At 41.3% G+C, this 27,958-nt stretch overlaps 1 protein-coding gene across 8 annotated transcripts in view; it reads left to right on the top strand.

The window, feature by feature from the left end:
• Nucleotides 1-27,958, top strand: part of SMARCA2 (SWI/SNF related, matrix associated, actin dependent regulator of chromatin, subfamily a, member 2) — a 160,054-nt gene that overhangs the window by 108,340 nt on the left and 23,756 nt on the right. For 7 of the 8 annotated variants that reach the window (XM_045840050.1, XM_045840052.1, XM_045840053.1 and 4 more), the window contains exon 28: nucleotides 22,105-22,322. In XM_045840050.1, coding sequence (XP_045696006.1) covers nucleotides 22,105-22,322 — 218 coding nt within the window. Of the gene's footprint in view, nucleotides 1-18,911; nucleotides 19,012-20,254; nucleotides 20,351-22,104; nucleotides 22,323-27,958 lie in introns of those variants that run through there. The other variant, XM_045840056.1, reaches the window with a different exon arrangement.

The following is a 27,958-nucleotide window of genomic DNA, read 5'->3' as shown; positions in this document are numbered from 1 at the left end:
TGAAAATTGCCTCGTGTCAATAATGTCTTGGGAAAATATCTTTGTTTCTTTATGTGTGAGAGCGGGCATTTCATGCACCTAAATTGGCAGATATCTTATGAGCCCAGTAGGCCAGATTTTTTTCTGTTTAACTTTAACCACATGTGTGCAAACTGATGTATCTAGTATTGAAGTCATTATTGAAACGGGCTCCTTAAAATTGGGGTGACTTCGAAGCCAAAAAGTGGGCTGAGTGCGTATTCTGGAATGCCTGGTTTTTCTGTTCTTCCTGTTCCTTTGGTCCTTCTGCCAACTTCAGAATCCTCCCCTTTAAAACACGTAGTGACATCCCGGAATTTATTTAATTCTGAGTGAGTGATTTGTGCCCTCCAGCACTTGAAGATAATTGGAATGCAATCTGAATTATGTGCTCTGTATAATATTTAATTGCCAGCCTGATGGAGGGAGTGAACTTCCTCCAGAGTATGCTTTTGTTTCACAGTGGATCTGACGTCTGGAAGCTGCCGTGTGGAAAGCCCTTCTTTGTTTGTTGCTGGTGTCTGTGTGGTCCTTATGGCTGAGTGTGAGGATGCTTCTTTTGGTGTACATTTGGGCCCCAAGACATGTTATGTAAATGATGGTCATAAAACTCCCTTGGATCTTTCAATCTGGTGATAGACAGGGATTAAGTTTAGAAGCCATAGGATTTCAAGAGGGACCTCGAGGAAAGGCAACGCAGGAAGCCTTCCTTTTCCTCCACCAGTCTGTCCCCAGAACAAGAGCTTGAGCCTCCCAGGATTTATGTGCCAGAATAGGGTCCCCATAGTCATGTCTACTGACCACTAAAAGGATTTTTGAGGTTCCCCTTTCCCAAAACTCAAAGTGGAGAAAACAAAGTAAGACTCTCTTAAACCATAAAATAGTAGGGGGATAATAAGTGACACTTTTCAATGGAATTTAGTGTGTGCCTTAAAAAGCCACATAATACCAGGTTACAAATATAGGAGAAGATTCCTTCATCAGCATTCCATCACAACCAGCCCATGCTAAACTTCCACGTTGAAAAATGCATGCAGAGTTAGTCACAAAGAACTGGAAATAGCATACAGAAACTTTAAAAACATTGGGATTTTAAACAAAATATTTGAAATTCTGTTGAAATACACAATGGGACAAAAATATTTTCTTAGTATATAAAGAGGGCTTTTCTCTCTCCAGAAATCCTTGGGATGATGTCCCCCTCTGTGGGCTGGATTAAATCCGAGGCCAGGGCTGGAATCTCCTAGCTGTCAGCACTGTGAGCATCAGTGCGTCCATGAGATGGAAGAAAATGTAATTGATATGGACATATAATTCATAAGATATATATAATAACAATAACAAAATATTTCTCCTACAATTTTATTTTGAAATCTTTATCCAAAGCATAATATGCATAATGCCAAAGAGTTTGATGCTTCTCCTGTGTTTTGTCACTTTGAATAATCTTTCCTTGAATTTTACATAAGATTTTTAAAGTGTTGGGGGTTTTTGTTGTTTGGGGGTTTTCTCTTTTTCTTTTGGTCTTTTATCAAATGTCATTTTTAGCTTTTAAAATTGGGTCATTGGGTTTATTGGGGCAACATTTCTATCAAGCTGCATTTCCGTTTTTATACACAAGGGAGAGCTAAGGCCCTAGTAATAGATTTGGGTTTTGCCAAATTCAGGTTCTTCGGTACTTCAGAAAGGATGTTCTGAACTAATTAATCCAGTAAGAATTGTGAATTGTTTGGGGAAATATTTGACAGTAGCAAATGAATTTTTATAACTTTCTACAGTTTTTTATTCTTAAATTTATTGGCTAGATTGCACTCACAGCAATTGAACCTTAACACGTACCCTTACATCAAAATTCAAGACGATAAATTCAATAGAAGAAATAGTCCTAAGAGGGCCAACTAAAATATGTATTAAAGGTTGAGAAGTGAGGTCTTGTTTTAATTGATTTTTTAAAATCTGTGATGCCTTGATACTTTGGTATCAAATTCTGCTCTTTGAAAATAGGGATCCAGCTTTGAAACCTAACTCAGTCATAAAAAGTAACCCGGGGAGCCCTGAGTGGTATGACGCAGTGGGCTTGACGTCATCTTGTAAAGCTAAAGGTCACTGGTTCGAATCCTGGTCAGGGCACACACTTGGGTTAGCGGCATGCAAGAGGCAACCATTCTATGTTTCTTTTGCACATTGATGTTTCTCTCCCTCTTTCTACGTCCCTTCTCCTCAATCTAAAGATAAATAAATAAAATGTTTAAAAATAAATAATAGGTGATAGGAAAGGAAGAAAATCCATATTTCTCTTTTGTGTCTTGAATGCAAGGTTTGGAGAAACAGGAGAGAGATAAAAGGGTGGATGAAGAGGCCGCTGTCCTTGCTCATTAGTGGAACTGAGGGGGATGAAATGTTCACTTGCTGGTTATTGGACGTGCCCACAGGCTTTTTCACCTCTAGCCCACCAACCGATACTAATCACTGAGCTCTCAACTCTCTGGTTTGCTACTTCATGCTCCAGGCCTGCAGAAGACCCCTGGGGCCCCCAGTCAGGAACCTGGCTTGCCTGCAGGTCCTGGCCCGGCTGCCTGCTGAGTATGTGATCTTGGAGGGTCTCTGACCCTCCTGCGTTGAGTTGTATTACCTTTGATTTGTAGGGTCTCTTCCACCTACCTGAAGACAACCTCCAAAATCCCATGAAACGGCTTTTACTTTTACTTTCCACTATGGTTTTAATAATGGTCATCTCCTGCTTTCTTATCAGCGGGTCCATTCTTCTAGGTTGTTTAAAAGCAAATTCAATTCAACTCCCATTTAATGAACATCAGTAGATTGAGCCACACACTGTGCTTGGACTGGGGAAAGTGGTGTTAATTGTCAACTTTTTATTCCTTACCATTTGGCTGGCCCACCTTATTAGTACAATTAAGAGCCATATTTGAGAGATGCTATTAGAGGTGATATCGCACACTTAGCTAACTGAAGAGCTTGTCAAGAGCAGGTCTTCAAGTGTACACAGATGGGAATTAATAGAGATTAAAACAGATTGTGAGATGCTCTAACTTGGAGGACTTTTAACTGTTCAGGAAATCAGCAGAGTTTAAACATGTTTCCTACTTTATGGTACAGTTTCAGTGGCATGCCTGTGGAAGCATTATTTACAATTTTCCCTCCCTTATACCCAGACTTTGGAGGACAGGAAGGCAGCTGCCTCTTTGGCATACAGTTTGGCCTCCAGACACGGAAGGTAGTGGAGTTCGTCTCCTGGCTGGTGCTGGGACACCCAGTCATCTGTGACAGCCACACCTGTGTTCCTGGGGTTTCTCTACCCATCCTGCTTGCCCCCCTGCCCAAAGTGAGGAGAAATACAGCGGCACAACCTTTGATAAAAGAAAAACAGATTCGAGGATTTAGTTGCCAAGATAATGGACTGGAGCTGGAGCATGGGACATTTGCAGATTTTTGGCTTTTTGGTAGCCAGCTTTCTCTCTCTGTCCACAACAGTTCAATCAGCAATCCAGAAAGGTCAGACTGTACTTTCCGAAGCAAATACCAGGTCTGGTCACCCTCAACGCACTGCCTCCACTCCCACCCCCCTCCCACCCCCTCACTATCTACATAAAACCTTCCAACGGCCTCCCATTGCAAGTGAAATTAAATCCAAAGACTCTAGTGTGGCCCGGCAGGCCGTGGCCACGTGGCCTCTGGCTGGCGCATGCCTCGCATCCTCAGCCACACTGGACTCTCTTTCTGGTCCTTTGCACTTCTGGGAAGGTTCCTTCCCAGATCGTCACATGACTGTCTACTTTTCCTAATAGTTTCTCTCCGGAGAGGTCCCTGCTGACCACCCCCGCTGAAAGAGCCAGGCCCTGCCAGTCACTGTCACAGTCACACAACCTTTGCCAGTTTTCTTCATGGCCCTTGCCACTACCATCTGTCTGAAGGTTATCTCATTGTCTCCTTCCACTAGTATTAGCTCCAAGAAAGCCAGGGCTCTCGCCTGTCCAGTCAACTGCCTTATGGCAACACTGAAGTAGCACCTTGCACATAGCAAGCACTCAATAAATATTTGTGAATAAGTGAGCAAACCAGTCAGAAATGAAGGCTAGGAAAGGAGATTCGGTTCCAGAGTCTGTAGAATCCAGTGGGGTTTTTTCACCAGTATGGGTCAAGGTAGATAGTGTTGGCATTCTTTCCCATTGGAAGATTCCAGGAACCTGTGTCTTCATGTAAATATATTTTTTAATTTATTGCTTTTTATAGGCAGAGGGGGAGAGAGAGAAACATCAACCTGTTGCTCTACTCATCCCTGCATTCACCCATTGCTTCTTGTATGTGCCCTGACCAGAGATCAAACGTGAAACCTTGGTGTATTGGAATGACACTAACCCACTGAGCTACTCGGCCAGGATGAGATTTCTCAAAGGAATTCTAAAGGAATGCAGTTTTGACATTTTGCTCTTGAGCTTTTCAAGAATTTGAAGGCTCCATTCTAATTTCAGAACACATTGATAAAGATTGCTTGAAAATGCATAAAAAGTACAACCATTGCTTTAACCCAGCTGTTTCTCAGAAATTCTCATAGATTTTGCAACAGCTGTCTTCTAGCTCGAACCCTCTCCCTCTTCAGTAAAAAGTGGGCTAATACATCCAGTCTAACATGAAATTAAAAGACAAAAAGAATGTGCCAGATTAATTGGGTTCTCACTTCTGGTTTTGTACAAGAAAGTCCTTGATAGAGAATGTTGATTTTAAACATAATGCCATATACCTTTCAGATGGCTTCCTTTCTAGTTTTCTAAAGAATGTTGAGTAGTCAGAATCATGAAAAATTGCAGATGGGACCCTGAAGCTTTGCTCCAGGGAAAGCTCGATTCCTGTTCTGCCACTTCTACTGAAATATAATACGTAAGTTCACTGTGCTCACAGTCTGTTGTAGAAAGCATATTCCTAATGCACGATGCTCTTCTTAAAAATATTTTCCCCTTGGATCTTGGAGAATATTTTCCACAGATTATTTAAAATGATATCCTCAGAACTTCAGCTTCACCAAGCTTCCCAGTGGCTCTGTTCTTCTCTTCCACTTGGTGGAAGGAACCCGGGCTCGGGCATCAGGATGTCAGGGCTCCAGTGCAGAGCTGTGTGTGGATGCCTTAGAGAAGTCACAAAAAGTCATGTCACCTCCCCAGGCCACAGTTACCTTGTTCATATGAAGTGAGGGGTGGGGCTGAGGGAGAGAGCATGGCCCTGTCTACCTGTCCTATCTGTCTTTGACTTTGTCTCTGGCAACTCTAGAAAGAACTATGACATTTTACTGTAGTCTGGCTCCACCTCTGAGACTCCAGTTCTAAAACTGAGGGACATGGGTGTGAGATTTTCTCCTGGCTTTCTCTTGAAAATGCAGGCTTGACAAGGGGCTCTCCAGCATGTTGGTGGACTCAGTACCCTGTCCAGTGTGCAGCTTTCAGGACTAATTGGTTGTTTGTAGCATTTAGAGAGTTGGGGTGTGTCCGGTGTGCCCACAGGATGTGATAGACAGACAGGACTCCAGTGGGGTGGAGCCTGTGACGGAAGCACCCACCTGTCACAGGAGACTCCTTAACTGGGGGCTTCAGCAATTCTGTATGGACCAAGGCCAAGAATTTTCTTGTACTTTGGCATCAAGAAGAAACTACCCACCCCATCATTTTTTGTCCCTTGTACACTACCTAGCAGAGTAGCTCCTAAGGGGATCCATCTTGTTTATTGAAACATTAAGTCTACCCTCAAATTATGGACACTGACTCTGTTTGCATTCACGTTAATCTTAAAAATCAGTGCACTAAGGGCATGAGATATTATTGTGAGGCATGGGGAAGGATGTTACGGAGTCCAAGAGACTACACTGTCCACATTCCAGAAAAACTCCAGACACAGGAGCATTTGTTCTGCAAGAGAATTAATACCTCCAGATTAGGGGTTTGATTGGCCACCGTTTTATCTTGTCTCCACAGATCTGGTGATTGACTATTAGTTGTATCTTACTGCATCTTTATAATCATTACCTGAAACACTGGAAGCTTCAGTATTTTTTTTATGTAAAGTTTAAAATAAAGTTTGCTCGGAGGCATTTTCTCCGTCATAAGAACCTAATAAGAAAAACAGACTCAGGGTGAGGGAAAGAAAATAGAATCACCTGTAATCCCATTGACCTTCATGTGTCCAGGTTGGAGAGGGAGCCAAGTAAAATCACCACGGACAGGGGTTATTTTGGTGCCATTACATTCGGAATTATTTTTAACTTGTGATGAGGCTCAGCTCTTTTGTAACAGTTTCACTAAATCCCAACTCATGAGGCCATCAAGCCCCAGCCTGTTGTGAGTGTTTTCATGTCCTTCCATTGGCCTTAGGAACACCCTGTTTCACGGGGAGCCAAAGGACTGGCTTGTTCTTAAGGGCCGCGGAGGGATGTGTGGGGGCATGCCAGCCCACACTGGAGCAGCGGTCTGTGCTTCATCCCGCAACCGGGGCTTTTCTGTCTCCACTTCACGTTTCCCAAGCTGTTCCCCTTCTGTTTTAAAGGAGGCTTTTCACCTCTCTTGCATTATGTAGTTGGTGCTTTTTCACTGCCATAAAGTTGGCTCACTTCATGCTATTTCCCTCCCCAGGACTGAATTCATTTGTTTAAAAGTTGACTTTAATGGACTGATAACATTGGTAGTTTTAGGAGCCAGGACTGAATTCGTAATTCAGATTTATTCCCATAGAATTTTCAGGACTTTTGAGACAAATTGGACCCTTTCTCTGAGTTGCTATGCTGTCCCCTCCTCTCCACCCCACAGCACTGTGCTGGGTGCTGTAAACACACATCCCATGTTAATCCCCTCAAAGACTTGGAATATGTATTTCTCTATATTACACATGAGGAACTAGTCCCTCTAGGCATGGGGCATGGTGTTGAATTTAGTATTAGCTCGTGGCAGGTATATTTGTTTAGTGAAAAGTTGAATGTTGAGTTTACTGCCTTTTATATTTTGAAAATGCACATCCATGCAAGTCTGCGGGACAGTGGGGGTTTGGTGGAAGACAAATAAATGACATCCTAGTTTATAGCTCCTTTGCCCACTGAGCTGACCTCCTCCTGGCTTGTGAATTCCAGCGGCTTCCTAAAAAGGTGCAGGAGCTCAGAGCTCAGGTCAGATCAGCAGTAGGTGCATTTCTCCATGACCCAGGGAGGACTTACTGCTGGAGGTCTTCACAACAGCCGACTAGATGGGATGTAAGACATACTCTTGAAGGCTGCTAGCGCCGCTCCTTGCAGGAGACCCTGTGTGAAACTCCCTCTGCTGAGCAGCAGGACCTGGGGGGCTCAGGTCAGTGTGTCCCCCTTCTTGTTTGCCCCCTTTCCAGGGAGGCCAGGGCCCCTCCCTGTCCTCCTGCTTACCTTGTTCAGTGAATTGCAGATACTGTTTTGCATGGGAGCTAAGTAATAGGTGTTGATCGCATTACTCCTCCACGTTAGATGGTCCTTTTTGTTGGTAGGGTTGAATATCTTATTTAAGCCATTGAACTCTCAGAGCTAGAGCAAGAGAGAGAAGATTGTACAGGCATACCTCTCAGATAGTGTGGGTGGGGTTCCAAACCACTGCACTAAAGTGAGTGTTGCTATAAAGCAAGCTGTAATCTCTGCTGGTGGAGGCTGGTAGCTTCCATTTGTAAAATAAAACCGCAACACCTGGGAAGCTCAATAAAGCAAAGAGCAATAAAACAAGATCTGTCTGTGTTGTTACCAGTTAAAATAAAGGCAATTTAAAGAGGTGGACTGGAGCAGGGCAAACAAAAAACAAAACTCTTCACTTTGTGTAACTTATCTGACTTTCTTTAACTCAATGTATCACTGTGCAACCCTCTCTAGAACAGAAATCAGGTAAGCCAGGCCTTAGAATGTGCCTCCTTGGTAAGCCCTGTCATTTGGAGGCAACAGTGGAGTAAATGAGATGTTGTTTTATTTCGGCAAGATTTTTGGGTCCCACTGGTGAGTGAGGCATCAATCTAAATGCCTTCGAGGCTATTTTGATTAAAACGAAGTGGTTTTTTTTTAAATTCCAAAAGAGATTTCAAATTGATAGGAGATTCAGACATACTTTAAGACCAAACAAAACTCATACAAAGCAGAATTAAATAAACACTGAATAAAAGTTCCTGTATTATGGTGAAAAAGAGGGATTCAGTATGATATTGTGAAAATGAGCATTATTGGAATAGGAAAGGGGATCAGAAGGATTGCAGAATTCCAGGCCTAGAGAGCCACACAGAGGCACAGAAATACGTGGCTTGCAGGTTCGACTCGTGTGCTGAGGGCCTGAGGTGTTTTTAGGGACGGGAGTGAAGCCGAAAAACTAGGTGGAGCCGTACCCTGGAGGCTGTGTGTGGCCAGAGAAAATGGGCTTTATCTTTTAGAAAGAATGCAGAGCCTGAGCAAGCTTGGAATGGGACAATGATTGTGTTCCTCTTTTAAAGCAGAGGGATATGAACATTTTTGTTATTAAGGAGGCATTAAAAGGGCCCTAAAATAAGGTGAGGAAAAACCCCTCAGGGGGAGAGGGCCTTATTTGACCTTGTGAAAGAGGAGGCCTTTCTGAGAGCAAGGAGAAAGAAGGGAAAAGAAAGATTGTCTAAGACGTTTATGTATTTTAGAGGTAAAGACGTGGTGACTGAGGCCAGGACTGCTGGAATGTAATGAGGGAAACTGATGGTTTTAAATGTGCCTAGCCGGGATAATTGGGGCGCTGGGGAGTGTGGTGGGAAATGATACTGTCCTTAGGTAAGATGAAAAAATTCAGAAGAGGAATATTTGGTTGGTTGGAAGAAAAGTGATGACTTTGATTTGGGACATTTGGTAGGATACTGGAAATCCCGATTACTAACTCCAAAGGAAGTCAAGGCTAGGGAGAGAATTTCTGAAGCTGTATACATTGAGGTCACATTTGAAGCCAGGGGCAATTGGATCTCCCCCAGAAATTTTGCATCCAGAATGGTGGTATGGACTTTTCGTAGGTAGGTACCTGCTATTAATAGCTAGGGGCTGCCCAGCAGAAGAAGGGCCACAAAAGAGCCTCATCTCTAGGAGTGGGGGTGCTAGCAGCCTTTACTATCCTCAGGGTAGGAGAGATACCTAGGACAGTAATTTCCAACCGGTGTGCTGCAAGAATTTTAAAACATGCAATACCTGTCCGTTTGGTCAGGGGCAGTGACCTCTTTTCCCTTAGATTGTCAAATGTAATAAATGACAACAGCCAGTACAATAATAGCCATCCAGTATGAATGAATCAAAATTATACCAATTTGTTGTCAGATCAACAAAATATATGTTTTTGGTGTGCCACAGAATTTTAGTACTTAGTGTATGTGTGCCATGAGATGAAAAAGGCTGAAAATCACTGCCCCGGGAGAGCAGTGCTAGAGTTCTCCAGCTGAAAACCCTTCCAGGGTCCTCACGAGACACCTCACCTGTTGCTCATCACAATTGTTAGTGATATCTGCTGCGGACTCTGAAGAATCAATTGGCCACATTTATTTGACTGCACATTTACAACCTATAAGCAGGAAACAACGGCCAAAGAAGAACGGGAGGAATGTAGGGAGAAAAGATAAGGAAACTCAAGACTGCCGAGTTACAGGAAGGAGATATTAAGTAGGGAGCCATGGGGGAGAAAGGAAATAAAATAGGTTTTAGGCAAGACGGATGGGAATTTGGAAGCTTTGGGCAACTTTGAAAAAGGTTCATGCGCTGGGTGCTAAGGTGTTTTATTGTGTGGTCAGGAAGTAGACGCATCAGTCTTAAGGGACTCTAGAGATTCACAGTATAGGGAAGGGGAGAATTGGGGTGGTCACTAGAAGGTGATGTAGGGAAGATCCAAGAGTTTGATGCTAGAGTTTCTAATTTTGTACTTGAAGATTAGAAATACCTAGAACAAGTACACTTGAATTTATGACCTATATACCTATATATACCTATAGTACTATAAGTACATATTTAAGAACAGTTTTCCCAGGGTACCCTGTCTAAAAGTTGAATTTGTGTTCAACTTTTTGTTTGTTTGTTTTTTGTTTTTAGTTTTTAAAAGCTTTCTTCTCCCAATTGTATTTTTACTACCTTCTGTTCCCCCAGTATTGAGCTTGGTACTGGAAGGGAATCGAGAAAAATAAGGCGTGGCCTAGTGAGATAAGGAAAAAAAAAAACAACTAAAGGACCTATTACTGCTGAGCAAGATTCTGAGGGAGGCGGTAGGAGTTGATCATATATAAGCAGGGTACAGGCTGCACAGGTACAGTGATCGGGAAAGGCGCTGCAGGATGAGACGGAGAGAGGAGTCGCGAGACAGGCCACTGACTTATCATGTGGTGAGTGCCCGATTCGTGTTCCTGCCACTTGGGGAGTGTTCACAAGTTGGGAGATGTGGCAAGTCAGAATGGGTGAGATCAGACTGTAGAGATCTCTGGGGTCCAGGCAGCGAGACTTGGGGTTGATATACTGAGCATAATTTAGGAACTTGGATAGGCCAGTAAACTGATAAAAGAAGTAAGTGAGATCTGATCAATGGGGTGTATCTCATAACTACTGAGAAAAAATTCAGAATCAAACTGTGGAGAGAAGGACTGCATGACAAAAACTGAACACAAGAAAATGGGACTTTCTTTGTGCTCCCCACCCCATTCCCAAAAGAAAGAACACCAGAAGCCTTCTTAACCAAAATACTGAGAACTTGTAGAAGGTTGGTCAATGAAAATATCATTGAAGGTGATTATACAGAGGTGAAAATTTTAATGGAAACCATAATGCTTACAGTCTTGATGTAAGTTGCTTCTTTGAATCTGCTAGCTAGAACGCTTCAGTCTTTCTTGTGAAAGTGACGTCCATTATGTATCATTAGGGATTTCCAGTTTTAGTGTTTTTAGAGTGAGAACTTTTTTCTTTTAATTTCAGCTTCACTGAGGTGTAATTGATGAAATTGTAACCTCTCTGAAGTCCACATGTGGAGATGGGATATACTGTACACTGAAAGGGTCCCCCGGTCTAGTTAGCAACCCAGCACAGCAGTGAGAATCCCCATACTCACAAACCCACCGAGTGCAGATTCTCCCCCAGATTACAAGACATTATAATTCCCTTAATACCAGGGTATAATTGCCTTTGGCAAATTTAAGTAGGCTTTTTTTTAGCAGTTCACTTTTTATGGAGTTTTTCATTGTACTCTGCTTTTAGAAATAAGAACTCTATTCCTTTTCACAATTACATTTGCTTTTAGGTAATACCTAATTAAACAATGCAATTCTAATAACAAGTGTAACTGGCATCGAGATGTTGGGGAGCACAGCCGACTATTGGCATGTGAGTCCCATGGAGTGAGCACAGGGTCCATGCTGTGGGCAGATTCTTAAGTGGAGGTCGACTGAAGAAGCCTCTTAACTTGCCTCAGATCCAGCATCTATCAGGTTTTCTCTACACCCTCTGTGGGTCGCATGCTAGGGGAGATCTCCTACACGGGAAGGCTACTGCCAACCAGAGCCAGTTCCTCTCCTTGTCTAACCTGTGCAAATCACTGGCCACGTTTCAGTTGACCCGTCTCCTTGTGTCTCCTCCGTTGCCACCCCACTCTGCCTGTGCTGATTTCAGCCAGGGATTCCCAGCAGAACTGCTAGCCCTGCCTTAGAACACCAAGAAGCTACAGAAGCATGCTAGGCCAGAATAGTGCTAAGTGTCTTTATTAGTAAAACTTGGTCATTCCTGCCTCTGTTCTTGTTTTTTTGTGCTTTAAAATTAGAGCTTTCAGGTTACAGAGGCCACTAGGGGGCGCACTAGAGGTAACCAAATGTTGATGCTCCTCTCCTTCTTTCCCTCTCTCTAAAATAAATAAACAAAACCTTTTTAAAAATAAAATAAAATTAGAGCTTTCGGCCCTGGCTGGCGTGGCTCCGTGGATTGAGTGCCAGCCTACGAACCAAAGGGTCGCCGGTTCCATTCCCCGTGTAGGGCAAGTGCCTAAGTTGTGGGCCAGGTCCCCGGTAGGGGGCGCATGGGAGGCAACCACACACTAACGTTTCCCTCTCTCCTTCCCTTCTCTCTAAAAATAAATAAATCTTTTTAAAAATTAGCGATTTTGATTTAAAATTTATCGCACAGCAGATTGTGTTTGCGATATATGTATAGCTCTTAGCTAACCAGGGCTCAAAGTTTTGTCTTGGATTTTCAGCTTTATTGGCTTGGCATTATGTAAAGCAGGACAATCATACTTGACAAAGAGCATTGTGTATATTTAGAAGCATCATACAGATACAATTGAGCAAATCCATATTTAAAGTTACTGTACATTTCCAAGTTGGCTTCTCAACTTTAACTAGAGCCAAACATTTCTCTACTGACATTCTAATAATGTGTGTACATGTATGTACGTGTACATATGCATGCATTTATATATAGCTGTATTCAGCTATATATAACTAAATACAGGTTTGTCTGTGTATGTCTAATTAAATCCTCCGTAGGACCAGCCACCCTCTTTCCCCTTCTCACAGTATACTGTGCATATCTCCAGCTGTCCTCTGTTTATTCATGGCTTCTAGTCACGAATAACGTCTCTGGTCTAGGTGCTACCTCATGACTTTCATTCAGGTTTAACTCCCACACCAATTGAACATACCTCTTTCACACTTACAGTTCAAATTCCTAAGAGAAGTGAACTAACTCAGCCAATCACTCTGGCTTCTGTTTATGCAGATACCCTCATGCCAGGCCCTGCACAAGCCTAGAGATAGGAGGCTGCCCGGAGAACAGGGGCCATTCTCAGCCCTGCTGGGTGAGACCAGGACAGGGACAAGTTGCCTTATAGAGAAACATGGCTGCCCAGGCAGCAAGTATTGTGGGCAGGGCAGTTTCCCTTAGAGTCTAGCATGGCAGGAAGGATAAAGGCTGCCATCACTTACTCAGAGGGATGTTTTATACAGGTACAGGCAGACCTCATTTGGCACCATTCCAGTGTGTACAAATTTCCATTACTGTGATACAGTTAACAAACATCAGTTCCCCAATAACAAATTTCACTTACCCTATGTATTCGTTTGCTAGGGCTGCCGTAATAGAATGCCACAGACTGGGTGGCTTAAACACATTGTTTTCTCACATTTCCGGAAGATGGAAATCCAAGATCAAAGTGTTGGGGGGGTTGGTTTCTTCTGAGGCTTCTCCCCTTGCCTTGTAGATGGCCATCTTTTCCCTAAGTCTTCATGAGGTCTTCATTCTTGTGTGTGTTTGTGTCCTAATCTCCCCTTCTGATGACAGCAATCATTTTACATTAGGGCCCATCCTAATTACCTCATTTGCACTTAATTCTTTAAAAAAATTTTTTTTTAAGATTTTATTTTCTTTTTAGGGGGGAGGGAGAAAGAGAGGGAGAGAAACATCAGTGTGTGGTTGCCTCTCGCACGCCCCCTACTGGGGACCTGGCCCACAATCTAGCCATGTGCCCTTGTTACAGATCGAACTGGTGACCTTTTGGTTTACAGGCCAGCACTCAATCCACTGAGCCACACCAGTCAGAGCTAATTACTTCCTTAATATCCCTATCTCCAACTGGTCACATTCTAAGGTACTGGGAGTTTGAACCTTGACATGTGAATTTTGGGGGGACACAGTTCTGCTCATAACACAATGATATTGTAACTGTGAGTCATTGCATAAGGTGCAAACTTGATTGCTGGCTTTTCAGTCTACAAATCACTGTAAATATCAGACATACATTATGATCAGTGATCAGTCACATCACTGAGCATGCTATTTTGTCCATGCACAGATAGTGGAATATGTCGTTGTGAAGTCTCCTTATCTCCCAATGATAAACCCACACACCACTCTACAAAAATAGATAATCAAGAGAGGGAATCGCCCACTAAATGTGAAAGTGCATCAAACAAACAAAGAGGAAGCAAAATTGAATGTGATTAGAAGATTTGAAAATGGCAACGTCAAGTAAAAACAGGACAAGTCCTACACTTAACTACAATATTGAAAACCACATTGAAAAAGCCTGTTGACCATAAAAAAAAAAACAAGCTAAAGTCGCATCAGTGTATTTCAATTTAAATTGCACTTAAAAACATAAAGGCACTTACAGTTGAATTTGAGCATCTACTTTATATTGAAGACTGTAATAATAAAAAATAATAGTACCAATCTATTTGTGTAATGTTCAGGCCACAGTACTGAAGTATTTACTTGCTGCATTGAAAGAAGCTGGTAGTTAAAAGGAGCCTGAAGAAGACCCTTCACTGCCAGTAAAGGCTGGTGTGATGGTTCTGGAAATGGGCAAGAATTGGTGGCTGTGGGGCAGGCTGGTGGTACTGTGAAATTAGCACCCAGGTTCCAAGGATTAGTGGCGGCAGGTGGTTATGATGCTCAACAAACATTTACTACTGGTGAGACATCTGCTTGAGAAGACAGCCCTCTCTCAAGAGCTTACTTGAAGAAAGATGGGAGATGGCAAAGTGGCCATAAAGGAGAGACTTGAGATGTTCAGCCAGAGGGACTTAGTGCAGGCAAATTTACTGATGTAATTGAGGAAATGGTTGTGATGGAAAAGATGAAGGTCTTCCAGAGAAAGTGATGCCAGTAAAAACAAAAGTAAAACAAAAAAATCCCTTCAAATTAAAAGAACTCTGAGATCTTTGACTACATTGAAAAAGTAAAGGATAAAAAGCTGGAAGTTGATCCTTGGCAATTTGCCAAGGCATGCAAAAAAATGTTCACTTCAGATCATGTTATTTAATGCTCAATATTTCTATTATTTTAAATTTGTGTACTAGATAAATATTCATTTTACCATGGTTTTTATTTCCCTGTACATATTTAACCCACAATGAGTTTTTAATGTTTTGAGTTAAAATTGTAAAGGTCATGGAACAATCATAATGTTCCCATTGGTGATTAAAACGGCTGCGTATGGTTTCAACTTGCAGGGTCCTGCACTTCCGCGCAAAGCAAGGACTGCATGTGTATTTGTGTGTATCTTTACTGGAATTCCTTCTAAGACGTACCATGTTATCTTTTTATTTGTATTAGTTCCCTGAGCCTAGCAAGCATAATTTAGCTCTTTCCTGATGGTTCAGTCATTGTATGTGGTTCCAAGTAGATTAACAGCCTTGTTAAGGGTGTAGTTTATGCAACCAAATTTTCAGAATTCAAACTCCAGCTGGCTCTGTGACTTGTATGTTCTGGAGTAAGATGCTTCCTCTCTTTGTGCCTCAGTTTCCTTATCAGTAAAGTGAAGAGAATAATAGTTCCTACCTCGTAGGGTTGTTAATGAGCAAAGGTATGGAAAGTGCTGAGTGCCTGGCAGCACAGTGAGCAATGTGAGTGAGCTGCTGCTGCTTTTGGTGGTGATGGTGGAGATTTATTGAAACTGAAGCTATTTCTTTCCTCTGTCAGATGGCCTCAAATTACGATAGTCTTTATTTTTTGGGGGGGTTGTTTTACTTATGTGTTCTACTCCCTTGTAGTTTGGCTATTAATGGCCTTCTTTGCATCTATCTGCCTTAAGCAAACCAAATGCCCAAGCACCCTCTTATTTGATTTTGGTACTTTAACTTCAGTGTCTTTTATGTAGGAGAGACATTGTCGCGTAGTTCGGTGTAAGCCTGGTTGGGGCCCAGTTCCTCATGGATGGCCTGTTGCAGGGAAGCTCAGAAGAGAACCATCTTTTTTTTTTTTTGCTCAGGGACCTCCAGTTCACCATTCGATATCATCTCCAAATGAGGTTATACCCGTAATCATTCTATTGTCTATTTCAATAGCATTAAATTATTCTTTGCAAGCACTGAAATATTACCACAACCTGTTTCCTCCTTGGGCCTTGGCACGTCTACATGTTTCTAATGTACTGAGAACCCCGAAGTACCCAGGTGACCCAGACTTCTCTGAGAAGCCCTGCTCAAGAGCCCAGCGAGTAGAGTTCGGGCCGTGTTATGAATTGAAAGGAACTGGATGAATGGTGTCAGAATCAGAAGGCAGAACTACCTTTCTTTTAATTCTCCCTTGTTTCTCTAAGCCTCTTTCAGGCTCACAGATTCTCTCGGGTTCTTTGATTTCACCCAAGGGAGCTGCAGCATAGTGTTTGCCTCACCCTGTAACAACAAAGGTGTCGCTACATTGTGTTTGTAATGTGGTAGGGTCTGCGGGGATGCGTGTTTTGGGTAGCCACTGTCTGATAAATCTAAAAGTCATTCTCTGAATACAGTATTAGCTTAATACTGGCCCGAAAGTCACCCTGTGGGTATTTAGTTTATCTTATGGCTGAAATAATTTCTATTCTTCCTATACCGTTTTTCTTCTTCCCAACCCCAAATTGCTTTTACCTGATACGGTGCACTAATTTGCTTCACCACAGTTGGATAGGCTGTGGCTCCCCTTTCCTGTTTCTCCCCTGGGTTTCCTTATGTAGCTTCTGTTTGCCATAGGGCACAGAGAGGGGCTTGGTTCATTTTTGTGAAAGTGGTTTCTAAAGTAGTTGAACAAGAAACCGAAAAGCCCACACTGTACCAGGAGTTCAGTCAAACTGAGGCTCCTTTCCCTTCCCCTTTATGGTCCAAGCTGTATACGTCAGTCTCCCACTCAGGGAGAGCTGGAAGTGCAGCTGGCATCCAAGTTGCCTGGCAAATGAGTGAAGAAATGAGAGTCTAGTGAATCAATATGTCGTCGGTTGTAATTTTACCACCATGAAAAAGAAAAAATACATACTAAAATCCTTAACCTGCAGACTGACTTGTCTCTTTTCTTGAATATTTGTTATTCAAATTGTTAACAAAATTATAAAGTCTGTGAATAGGTAAGCTCTATATTCAGGTATTTTCTTACATTGTGGCTATCTCAATAACATTTGAATGAACAAGGATTTTGAAAGGCTTCTAGACACTGGCCAGGGCAAGACTGAACATGCTACCTTTTGAAATTCTATAAGGTTCGTGTTTGGAAGGAAAGCTAGCAAGATTTCACTAGTATTGTGTGCTGTGTGTTGAGGTGGTAGGAACATGTATGAACCTGCAGTTGTTAGGGTTTTTCCCCCCTAATATTTAGAAAATTTAATTTTTCCAAGGCAGTTTTTTATTATTGTGGTGAAATACCCATAAAACTCACTACTTGAACCATTCTCAGTGTACATTTCAGTACATTGTTGTACAACCATCACCTCTATCCACTCCAGGACTTTTTCATCATTCCACACTGAAATTCTGTGCTCATTGATCAATAATAGCACCAGTCCCCGCTCCATTTGACCCCTGGTAATCACTGTTCTTCTTTCTCACTTAACAGCAATCAGACAATATTTGTCCTTTTGTGTCCAGTTTATTTCACCTTAGGGAATCTTATGCATTCTTCTTTTAACTAGTTGCTTTGGGGGATGATAATAATCCAAATTCATACTTGTGCAAAGCTGTGAGGCTGAAATTCTGTATCTCAGGGTGCTGCAGTCTTTATTAAACCAAGTGCCTAAAATGATGTGTCATTTTGAACAAGAATTCCATGTTCAATTTTTTTTGTTGTTGTTAAATATTCCTATTATAAGAAAGTTTCTCATATGTGAAATCTTAAATTTTAAAGTTCCATTTTTTTTGTTGCTGTTGCTGTGGTTGTTTTGGGGGGTCATTACCTATAGTATTGGCTTCCAGGGCCCAATATGAGCTTGAGGGAAGTTTAAGCTCCCCAAATAATGGAATCAAGTTTAGTGATGCATGAGTGGCCCACAGGAGGTGATAATATTGACGAGACCCAATTCTTTAATGCTTAGCCCTCTGTAACCCCACTACCACCCCCCAGTAGCATCCTAGGTTCTTCTGGAATCCTAGAGCTCCGGATAGGGGGTGGGGACCACCCCCAGAGAATGTGTCAGCGGGCAGAAATGTGATATTTAAACATCGGAGCCAAGTATTACAATACTAAATTCCCCATTTCACATCTAAGGAATTTCCCGTGCATTGTCTAGATGTCTTTCCAATTGCTCCTTTCAGTTTTCCCTAAGATGGTCTGTTCCACTGTAAGGGCTGTGCCACAGCTGTGTGGTGGACTTGGGAGATGCTGAGGAGGAAGAGGCAACCCCAGTGAAACCACGCGCCTGAATTGGCTTGTGGCTTTTGTTTGCTTTTCCCGGGTTATCCATTCATACTCTTGGATCCATTCTGCAGTGTGTATTGTGAAGTCATGTATAATAGCACCTCATTACACAGTGGGCAAGAAGAACAAGGGTATACCAACTCTCTGGACTGTCCGTCTTTCACTAAAAGACTAGTGTGTCAGGATGACAGGGGCACGGCTAGACCCACGTGTGGCTGATTCCCAGGTCTGCCATGTGCTCTGCAAGCCGCAGAGAGGTTCCTCTCAAACAGCTAATTCTGCATGACCTCTCCTGCATTTTATCAGAACCCACACGCCGCTTTCTTAGGAACTAACTGGTAAAGGAGTCAGTCTGTATCTCATCCTTGCCCGTCCTGTGTCATGAAAATGTATTCTTAAAAAAAAAAAAAAAAACTGAAAGGAAGAAAGAAAGAAGGGAGGGGAAAAAAGGTTGCCATCCAGTGGAGAAAGGAGTAATTCCCAGCTTCATTCAGGAAAACGCAGGCTGAAATATGCTTCACTGTTTTAACTTGGCTGGAGATTTTTTTTTTTATCACCAGAAGAGATTTTTTTTTTTTTTAAGTGACATCCGGAGCCAAAAGGGTGCAGTGTGCCTTTAAGGAAAGAAGCGCCTCACCAAACTTCGCTGTAGTTGTAGCTCACCGTTTGCATAGGGAAGGAAAGTGTTAATTTCTTATTTGTACACTTTTTTTCCCCCGACTTCCTTCCTATTCACTTCATTAAATCTAGAGGCAGTTCAGCATGGGAGCCGTCTGTATGTTGAATTAGGGCTCGCACTCTTGCGCAACACGTCACCAGTCGGAAACTGGGGGTTTGCTTCTGTGATTTATTTCATTATTGTGCTGGTAAAAGGTTTGGAAGGGAATTCTTTTTGGGGTAGTACTTTAGCATTGTGTAGCAAGTTTTGGGGTTTTTTTTTGTGCCCCCCCCGCCTCCTAGCACTGAGTTGAGTCAGTTGAGCCAGTTTAAGTAATTTTTTTAAATTAAAGAACAGTTTTAAATGTCCATGAATAATTTTACTTACATGCAGGAGTAATCTTACTCTACTCTTTAAGTGCGAAAAGCACCGGGAAATATTTAGTGGATTGATTTCCATTAGAACAAGACCCTTAGAAATCCCTGAACACGAAGCACTGCAAATGGATGTTTGGGGGTCTTTGGGGAGGAGGGAGGATGTTTTGTAGCTCTCTGCATTCCTGCATAAAACCTTAATTTAAGGGGAATAATGGTCAGTACTTTGTGTGTTTCCGTGTGATTCCAAAACCTAAATTTAATAAGAATCTGCATGTATTAGCAATTGTAATAAAAATTGTTTTACTAGTTCTTTTTGCAGTTTAATTTGTTTTTGCTTTTTAGCTACTTAGATTTAGAGATTTAAAAGTCCAAATATCACAAGCTTATGCTTTGTTCCTTTTTTTTTTTTTTTTTGCAAAGTTAAGGTGGGGGGGTGAGAATAGAAATATCCTTTACAACTTCCCCCTCTCTCTTCATTTATCCCACTGAAAAGAAAAACAATGAAAAATTTTACAGCATGAAACTGAAAGTGAAGTGTCACAGTTGTTTGGGATTTTCTGTAAACAGCAGAATAACATATTTTATGAAAATACTTGAACTCGAGAACATGCACATTGCTTTTACTGACATGCATTTAATGAAAAAGAAATTCTTTTATTAAAAAACATCATCTTAGACTGCTCTCAAACCATGCAGCTTGTTTTATTAAAAAGCACTAAAATGAGGTTTAAAATACCAAAAAAGCATACCTTGTTTTAATTTTTGAAAATACATTTGAATATTAATTGTTTTCTTATTGGCTTAATTGTTAAAATGCAAGTAAGAATCAGAAACCGCCTGAGCTAAAAATCTCTAATTCTGCTGCCTGGAATAATAAGAAGGGAAAAAAATATGATAAGTAGTTGTCAATATTAAAACAGGCTGAAGGAGGAAGGCTTCGGGCCTTGTAGTAGGTAGAATGAAACAGCAGATTTGAGTATCCACAATCCTTTCAGTATTAAATTTTCAGTGAAATAAAATTACTTGTATATGAAAACATAGCCTTTCCCCAGCTCTCTTTTTTTTCCTGATCAGCTGATGAAGAGACTAGCAGCTCGCTGCTTTGCTGGCTTGTTAATTTTATCCCCACTAACTGTGATTTCCGATAGCCGGCCTGCTGATAGTGGTAAGGTAAATATCCTTTTTCGTTGCCGTCTTGAAGATTCAGTAGAACTACATCCCAGGCATGTGTAGGTGTGTAACACATCAAAAGCCGGTGTTCTCCGTATTTCTGTGTGCAACTGGGTGCTTGAGGAGAGCAGTACCATTAACTGTTGACAGCCTTGCATGCTGTATTTATTATTAGCATGTTCAGCCTCCAAGATTTGCGGGACAATTTCCTTTTCTTAATCTTCGCTTAGCTGCAGTGTGTTTAGCTGTATAGTGGGTGTCCTGCTTTTAGGCAAATGAATATTAATGAATAATGTGGAGCTTTTTTTTCCTCTCCTTTTTCCTTTTTCCTCATAATTCATCAGATCTCGCCTCCTTCATAGTGCTTATCTGAACATTGTAGGATCGTGATGGAAATTGTCTTTTGATTATTAAGGCCTAGGCTCAGACTGTCCCTTAGGATTCTGTCTGTGTGCATGTTGCTTCTATGGGTTTGCACATTGGAAGATGCATAGAAAACATATTTTTTAATCCCACTGGCATTTTTAACATGCCAGGTTGTTTTGTGTTCTGCACCAGGTTTTCTTCACAAAACCTTTCTTTTTCAGGAGGCATTGTACACAAGTGAAAGAAATTATGTCTGAGCTGTAATCACTCTTTATATTGATTGTTATACTCACATGATCATAAATATTAGCCATGTTTGGTGCTGTGGAGAAATGAAGGTAATTGCCTTATGATTAGAGCTCTTTCAGCTGCGAGAAAGGATTGATTAGCATTTGCATACTGGAGGCAATATTGAGAGGCAGGAGGAACAAATAACAACATCAGTTATTTTGTGTAAGAAGGCAATCTTGAAATATAATTTAAAGATTTTTAAAAATATTTTTTTTCATGATCAAATATTCTTTTATCTGCTGTGGTTTTTTTTTTCTTTTGCAGTTTTTTTTCCCCCTCTATTTTTTCTTAAGTTTTGAGATGTACCAGGGAAAAAAAAAGTTTAAACTTCTGGGTCTGTCACATGGATCTTTTAGCCATTTATGAGCAGGTTTCTTTTATACCTGGTTGTTTTTATAGCTATTTTATTATCTCTCTGCATTAGTGCTGCTGGCTCTGGTTTAAAGCAAGCGTTTGCAGGTAATTGGAAAAAAAAAGTGTTTGTTGTTTGTGAGTGTGTGTGTTCTTCATTGGATGATTTAAGTGCGTTTACAAAGGAATGTGGCTTTGCTCTTCTCCGTTTCCTTGTTTACTAATTGCTACGTTAGAACAAAATCTGGATACAGTTTTGATTTATGTTGTGAGTCATGAATAAATTGATGTAAAATCATACAAAAGAAATGGTCAATGCTTATGATTGTAAGGATGTATTCTCAGGAAAATTTTTTTCTTCACTCATCCCTTTTATTTGTAGTTGTATCTTTTCTCCCCTTACAGTAATGAGACATTTAAGGTCTTATTCTATTGAGCCAAAATTTCAGTTGGTTTCAGTTAACTTCAAACATGTGAATATGTAGATCTTCTCGCATTTGTCATGGTCTTTGCTATTAGTGTTTCGGGCCTTCAACATATTTTGCTCATAAAACAGACTTGGGTTAAAGATGCGTTTATTCAGTATGGTGGTCTTCCCTTTTTCTTCCTACTACACTGATTGCCGTTAACTTTCATTTATTTTTTGTTTGTTTCATTTTATTCTGATTTATTCAAATTGTTTGTGTGTATATGCATATTTGTTATTTTCTTGTCTTGAATTTTTCTCCTTTGTGCCATATTAACAGGCCATTGAAGACGGGAATCTGGAAGAAATGGAAGAAGAAGTACGGCTTAAGAAGCGAAAAAGACGAAGAAATGTGGATAAAGATCCTGCAAAAGAAGACGTGGAAAAAGCTAAGAAGAGAAGAGGCCGCCCCCCTGCAGAGAAGCTATCACCAAATCCCCCTAAACTGACAAAGCAGATGAACGCTATCATTGATACTGTGATAAACTACAAAGACAGGTGAGTGTTTTTCTCCTCCTTCTTGATGGTCTTCACCAAGGGCGAAAGTGAGGCTTCCTCCGAGCCAGAGTTATGAAGGTGTGCACTGGGTTTTTCACATTCTTTCCACGTCGAGTTTTGTGGCTCTCATGCCAAAGGTATCAGTAACCTTCTGCCGTGTTCAAAATGGCCACTGCTGCTGTCTTGTATGATGTTTTACTGTGTAGTGTTTAAGATATTTGGCAACAGGAGTTTAGATTACAAAACTAACAAAAGCAATCAAAACTGGAAAAGGATTCTTAAGGACCTCTGAAATGTCCTCATTTATGTGGGAGGATTGGAATGATAGAATAAAATTATACTTTTTGTGTTGAGTTGTTAGAGAAAGTATAGTCCTAGTATATTTAAGGTAAATATTTCATGTGAAGACTTTGTTCACAACCAAACAGATGCTTCATCAAAATGACTGTTCCTTCTTTCCTTCCAACACACTTGAATTTCTGAGCACTTGTTTGAGCCACCTTCTTCTTCCTAATAATACTGCACAGACAGGATGATGTTTCAGAAAGTTCACCTCTTTTTCATGGAACTTTGGAATGTGGACTTTGAGAAATCTGTACTGGACACTATCCCCAGACTATTTTAGACAATGAGCAGTTATTTGAAAACCAAAGTGAAGGTCTTTTAGGGTCTTGGTCAGCCCTATGCAGTAGATTAACTACTTAGGCTACATTTTGGTTAGTTGGTTTGGTTTCCACTGGATAATCATCTGATGCAGTTTCAATTGGGAAGATCATATCTCATTCCAGTCAAAAAACTGATAGGAAACAAAACAATTAAACATTTTATTGCTCTAAATTACATAATGGTATTAATCATTTTTAGTTACCAATTTTTTTTACATTAACTAGTTTTGCTCTGCATACCTGGAAGTGTTTAAAAATAAATAAGTTGTGATTTTAGTTTTTCATTGTGACTCTGGTGAATGTGTTACACCAGAGGGAAAAACTTCATTATAAAGACTAAATAGTAAAAAAAGCAAGAAACTTTCAACTATGAGGTTTTATTGTTACGTTTTTATTACGTTATCTGTAAGGAGTTTTTAGAAATGGTGGCAAGTGGGTGGGAGGAGATGCTCGTGAAAGGGTCAGAATAATTTGCCTGTCTCTACCTACCAGGCCTGGTAAGACCCCTGCTTACATTTTTTACTATCTTTCTTTCTTTTTTTGAAAAGTGGATCCCATTTCAGAATTCTGAAGTAGCCACAAAGGGCAGCCCCATCACATTGGGTTTGAGTGAGCTGTTCATTGACACTGGGGAACAACACCAATCCAGGAAGGAAAATTTGGCCACGGGTCGATTCTTTGACTAAAGTGAATAGCAAGCTTCCTTGTAAACCAAGAATCAGTGACTCTCTCTGTTGAGTTTCTATTTACCTTCAGCCCAACCGGTGAATCTGCCGCAGGCAGGAACCGTCCCCATCCAGGAGGCCAACTGGGACAATGACACCTCATTTTATCAGCCCTTGTAGAAGGAAAAAAAATAAGCTGGGTGTATCACTCTGCATATGCCTCTAGCTTTTTTGCCTTTGTCTCAGGAGAGCAAAATGTCTGTTTTGTGGACCCGGTGTGCCTTGATCTGTGATAGGCATTTTGTTCATTACCTACTGGGTGAGTGTAGGGCTGCTGTAGCCCCAAGGACAGCAGAGGAAGGTCTTGCAGGTTGAGAAGCTGGGCCTGCTGTACCAGGTGATGGCTGTCTTTGCCTTTAATGGCGTAAGAGAGGTCACCAGCCGGTGAACCACAGACTGCCAACAGATTGTTTTATTTCATGTTTCACATAGTTTTCTTTCTTTCTTTCTTTTTTTAATTAAAAAGCAAGCACATTAAACTAGAGAGATCTTCTTATAAAACTTCAGCTATTTTTTACTGCCCCTCCCCCTTTTGGAAAAACCTAAATCTCTGGCAGCACTGTACCCAACTTTCCCTCAGGTAGCAGTCCGTCAGAGTGAAGAAGAGGCACCTCCCGTCTGGGCTGGCCCACTCTTGTTTGCCGCAGTCTCCCTTGCCCGCTGTGATTCCTCGAGCCTGGAGTGTCAGTTCCCCTCTCTCACCATGCTTTCCACACCTGGCCCCCTGCACACACATCTCCTGGCTCCATAGCCTTTTGAGTTTTTGATTTACTGATACATGTGGCTATGGACTGACAGCTTTCCTAGAAACCACCCAAAATACAGAGTAGTCTAGTGTTAGGTCCCTTAAACATCAGCTAAGCATAGTACAGTAGATTAGAGCAGAAGCTTTTTTTTGTCTTGATTTAATTACCTGTGTTTCAATCCTCATTCTACTCCAGCATTTCCTAGTGGGCAGGGGAGGAGAATGGGGCAGGCCAGGGAATGAGCAATTTTAAATCCTCACTTGGGGATTTGCTCATTGATTTGAGAAAGAGAGAAACATTGATATGAGAGGGAAATATCATGAGTTGCCTCTCTTATGTACCCGGACCAGGGATTGAACTTGCAACCTAGGTGTGTGCCCTGACCAGGGATCATCAAACACACAACCTTTTGGTGTATGGGACAATGCTCCAATCAATTGAGCAGCCTGGCTAGGATAGGAGTGAGCAATTTACTTAACCTCAGTTTTCTTACCTAAAAAATGGAACAATTACTGACCTGCCTCTAGAGGCGTTATGAAGATTTGATGAGTTAATAAAACCCAAGCTTTCTGAACAGTTTAATTATTAATAATCAGCCTTTCTGACTGTGTATGACTAATCTCATGGGTGAATGGGGCTCTGAGCACTGTAAAGTAAGTGTCCTTTCTGATAGGTTTGCATCTTTTTATTTCCGAAAAACAGAAAACACATCTTCTGTGGGACTGATCATTGAGCACATCTTTGGTTGTACTATAGTGAAAGGATATTAAAATATTTCAGCCTGCAGACATTGAATAGTTTCTCCTACCCCCCTTCTCTGGTTTTATGTACTTATTTTACCTTTCCTTTGAAAAGCACCCTCATAAGGCCCACCCTGTTAGTTCCCACATTTTAGGTACATTCTGGGGTGTATGCACAAAATTTCCCACTGCTGCATCTTTCATATATGTTTCTTGTTAGTAACCCTTGAGAAAAAGCACTTACTCTATTTATATTTTTTATTTCTCTTACCAAACTTGGTACTCAAGTAGGAGGCACTCAAATTAGGAGGGCTGTAATTAGATATGTTGTCATATTTTTGGTTGGTTTTAGAAAATGCTGCTGGGAAATGTACCTCTCCATGTGTTCAGAATTTTGCACCATTAAAGTCAGTTACTAATATAGTAACTCAACCTGCCTGTGAGGGAAACACCACCTGTACTGACTTCCCTCCCCTCACCTCAGTCAAGTGTTCGAGCTCTGTCAGTGGTGCAAGATTAGCAGTATATTAAATAATACCTGCCATCTATATTTAACTGATATATAAGAATTAATTAGCTCTTGTGAGACAGTTTTTTTTTTTTTTATCAGCGTTCTTCCATGATTCTGGGACAGATGTATCTTTATCTTTTACAAAGGACTAGGATAACATAAGCATCTATTTATTGTATTTGTTTTCAGCACCAGGCCTCGTTTTTCTAAAAGGAGGATCATTTTTAAAAATGTCACCCCAGACTGTGTGATTCATAACGGTGAGATCTCTCTGCAGCATTTGCTGTTGAGGGGAGTACCAGTCTGCTGCTCCTGGTCCCCACCGTTCTATTTCCCCAAACAGAAAAGTTTGTTGAATAGTATTAGAAGGCTTTGTTTTGACTTGTTAAGTATGCTTTGTTTTCTGTTTATGTAGAAGGCTTTTAAAATCGTATTCTCAGTTGATGTGACATTTAACTTACCACTATGTCTTTGTAAAAGAATTCAACCTAATTTGCCTTTTTACCCTTTAACATTGTCCCTGAGACAAGATTGTAGAGTAAGAGGGTGAAGAGTAGGCTCTGGTGGAGCTATTCCAAGTCTAGAGACATGGCTTATAGTTAGCTTAATAAAGAGAGAGATTCCTACAGCAATTCTCGGTGTTGGAAGCGGTTTTAGCTCTACTTGGTCCAGCTTCCCACAACCCGTATGTGTCCCCCAACCTCTGGCAGACTCATCCAGCCTTAGTGTGGCATTCCCAGCATGCAGTTCACGACACCAAAGGACACGTCTAAACACAACAGCCGTTTCCCACATGAAGATGGATTCAGCCCTCTGACTTCTAGCTGTTTGTTCTACTTAGACTTTCAAGGAGTAAATCTGTTCTCGATCCAAGAAATGTCCTGTAAAACATTTGTAAACACATTCTTTCACCTCAGGACATTCTCCTTCAGGCTGGAACACCTCACTTTGCTATCCAGTGGTACCTACAGTTCTACTACCCTGGGCCGCCTCCTTTGGCACGTTCTGCCTTCTTAGCGCCCTGTTTAAAATGCGGCCCCCAGAACTTCACAGGCATCCCGTGGGCTGATTGCAGGATGGTTAGCTTTCTTATTCTGAACACCAGAGTTTGTTAACATGACTCAAGTGTGTGTTAACTTCCTCCAGCAACTTCGACACAGAGTTAACTCAGGTTGAACATGTGACGTGCTGGACAAACTCCCGCTTCCCCAAACACGCAAACAGCTCTGCTCTCACTGATGCACTGCCAAGGGTAGTCTTCGACTAAGCTTTTCTTTTTTTTTTTTTTTTCTTAATCAGTATCTACTGGTTTTATTCTTACCCTTACGCAGTTCCATTTAATTGATTTTTGTTTTTCACTCTATTGATACAACTCTGAATTTTTGTGCCTTTTTAAAAAATCATGTTTACTTGTCTGCCTAAGTGTTTTATTTTGGGGGGGTTGGGTTTTTTGTTTGTTTGGGGGGGTTTTGCTTGTTTTTGTCATCTGAAGATTTGCCATATGCTATTGTTGAGAAACTGCTAAAGGGCAAAGGACAGGTCTCTGTATTATGGCCTGAAAATCACTCCAGGTTGACATGAAGTTAGTAACCAGGAATCCTAAAAGTTGATTAGCCACCTGTGAACTCACCTGACCATGCCATCCTGTCACCTGCATTTATCTATCCTTTCTCAAGGTTATCAGGAAAGGCTGAAACTGAGCTATGCTATATTTATGGCCTCTCCCATCTATCAGCCTAGAATTCCTGCTGAAAGAATGAAATGAGGTTAGCTTGTCCTGGCTTTTTCTAAGAGACCCCCTACTGCTCCTTAATGATGTTATTTATCTTCTCTAAATAGCCCCGTGGCATCTGAATAATTCCTTATAAGTTTTACCCAGGGTCCACATCAAGCAGAGGAGTCTCAAGTTTTCTTTCCCCCTTTTGAAATTGGGACATTTGCTTATCTCTAGTCTTCTGATTCCATTTCTAGTCTCTGTAATTTCTTAACCAATCTACCAAGGAGCAATCTACACACTCTTTCAGGATGTAATTAGTTTGCAACTGGACACTTGAACTCATTTGAAGTGTATTGATATGCTTCCTGTCCACTCTGCTATCACTCGCTTTTGTTCAACCTTTATTAGCCTTGCTTTTCAAATCTGAGCATTGTTTTCATTCCTGAAGAATCTGGAGTCAGAATATGGGCTTATTGTCACCTCCTCCCTCTCCACCAATCGTGTGAAGACTGCAGCAGGGGCATTTCCGGAG

The sequence above is a fragment of the Phyllostomus hastatus genome, unplaced genomic scaffold (genome assembly GCF_019186645.2).
Source record: "Phyllostomus hastatus isolate PE091 unplaced genomic scaffold, TTU_PhHast_1.1 phas_contig_34, whole genome shotgun sequence".
In the NCBI taxonomy this organism is placed as follows: Eukaryota; Metazoa; Chordata; class Mammalia; order Chiroptera; family Phyllostomidae; genus Phyllostomus; species Phyllostomus hastatus.
The sequence above is the reverse complement of the archived record's forward strand: the minus strand, read 5'-3'. Positions and strand labels throughout refer to the sequence as shown.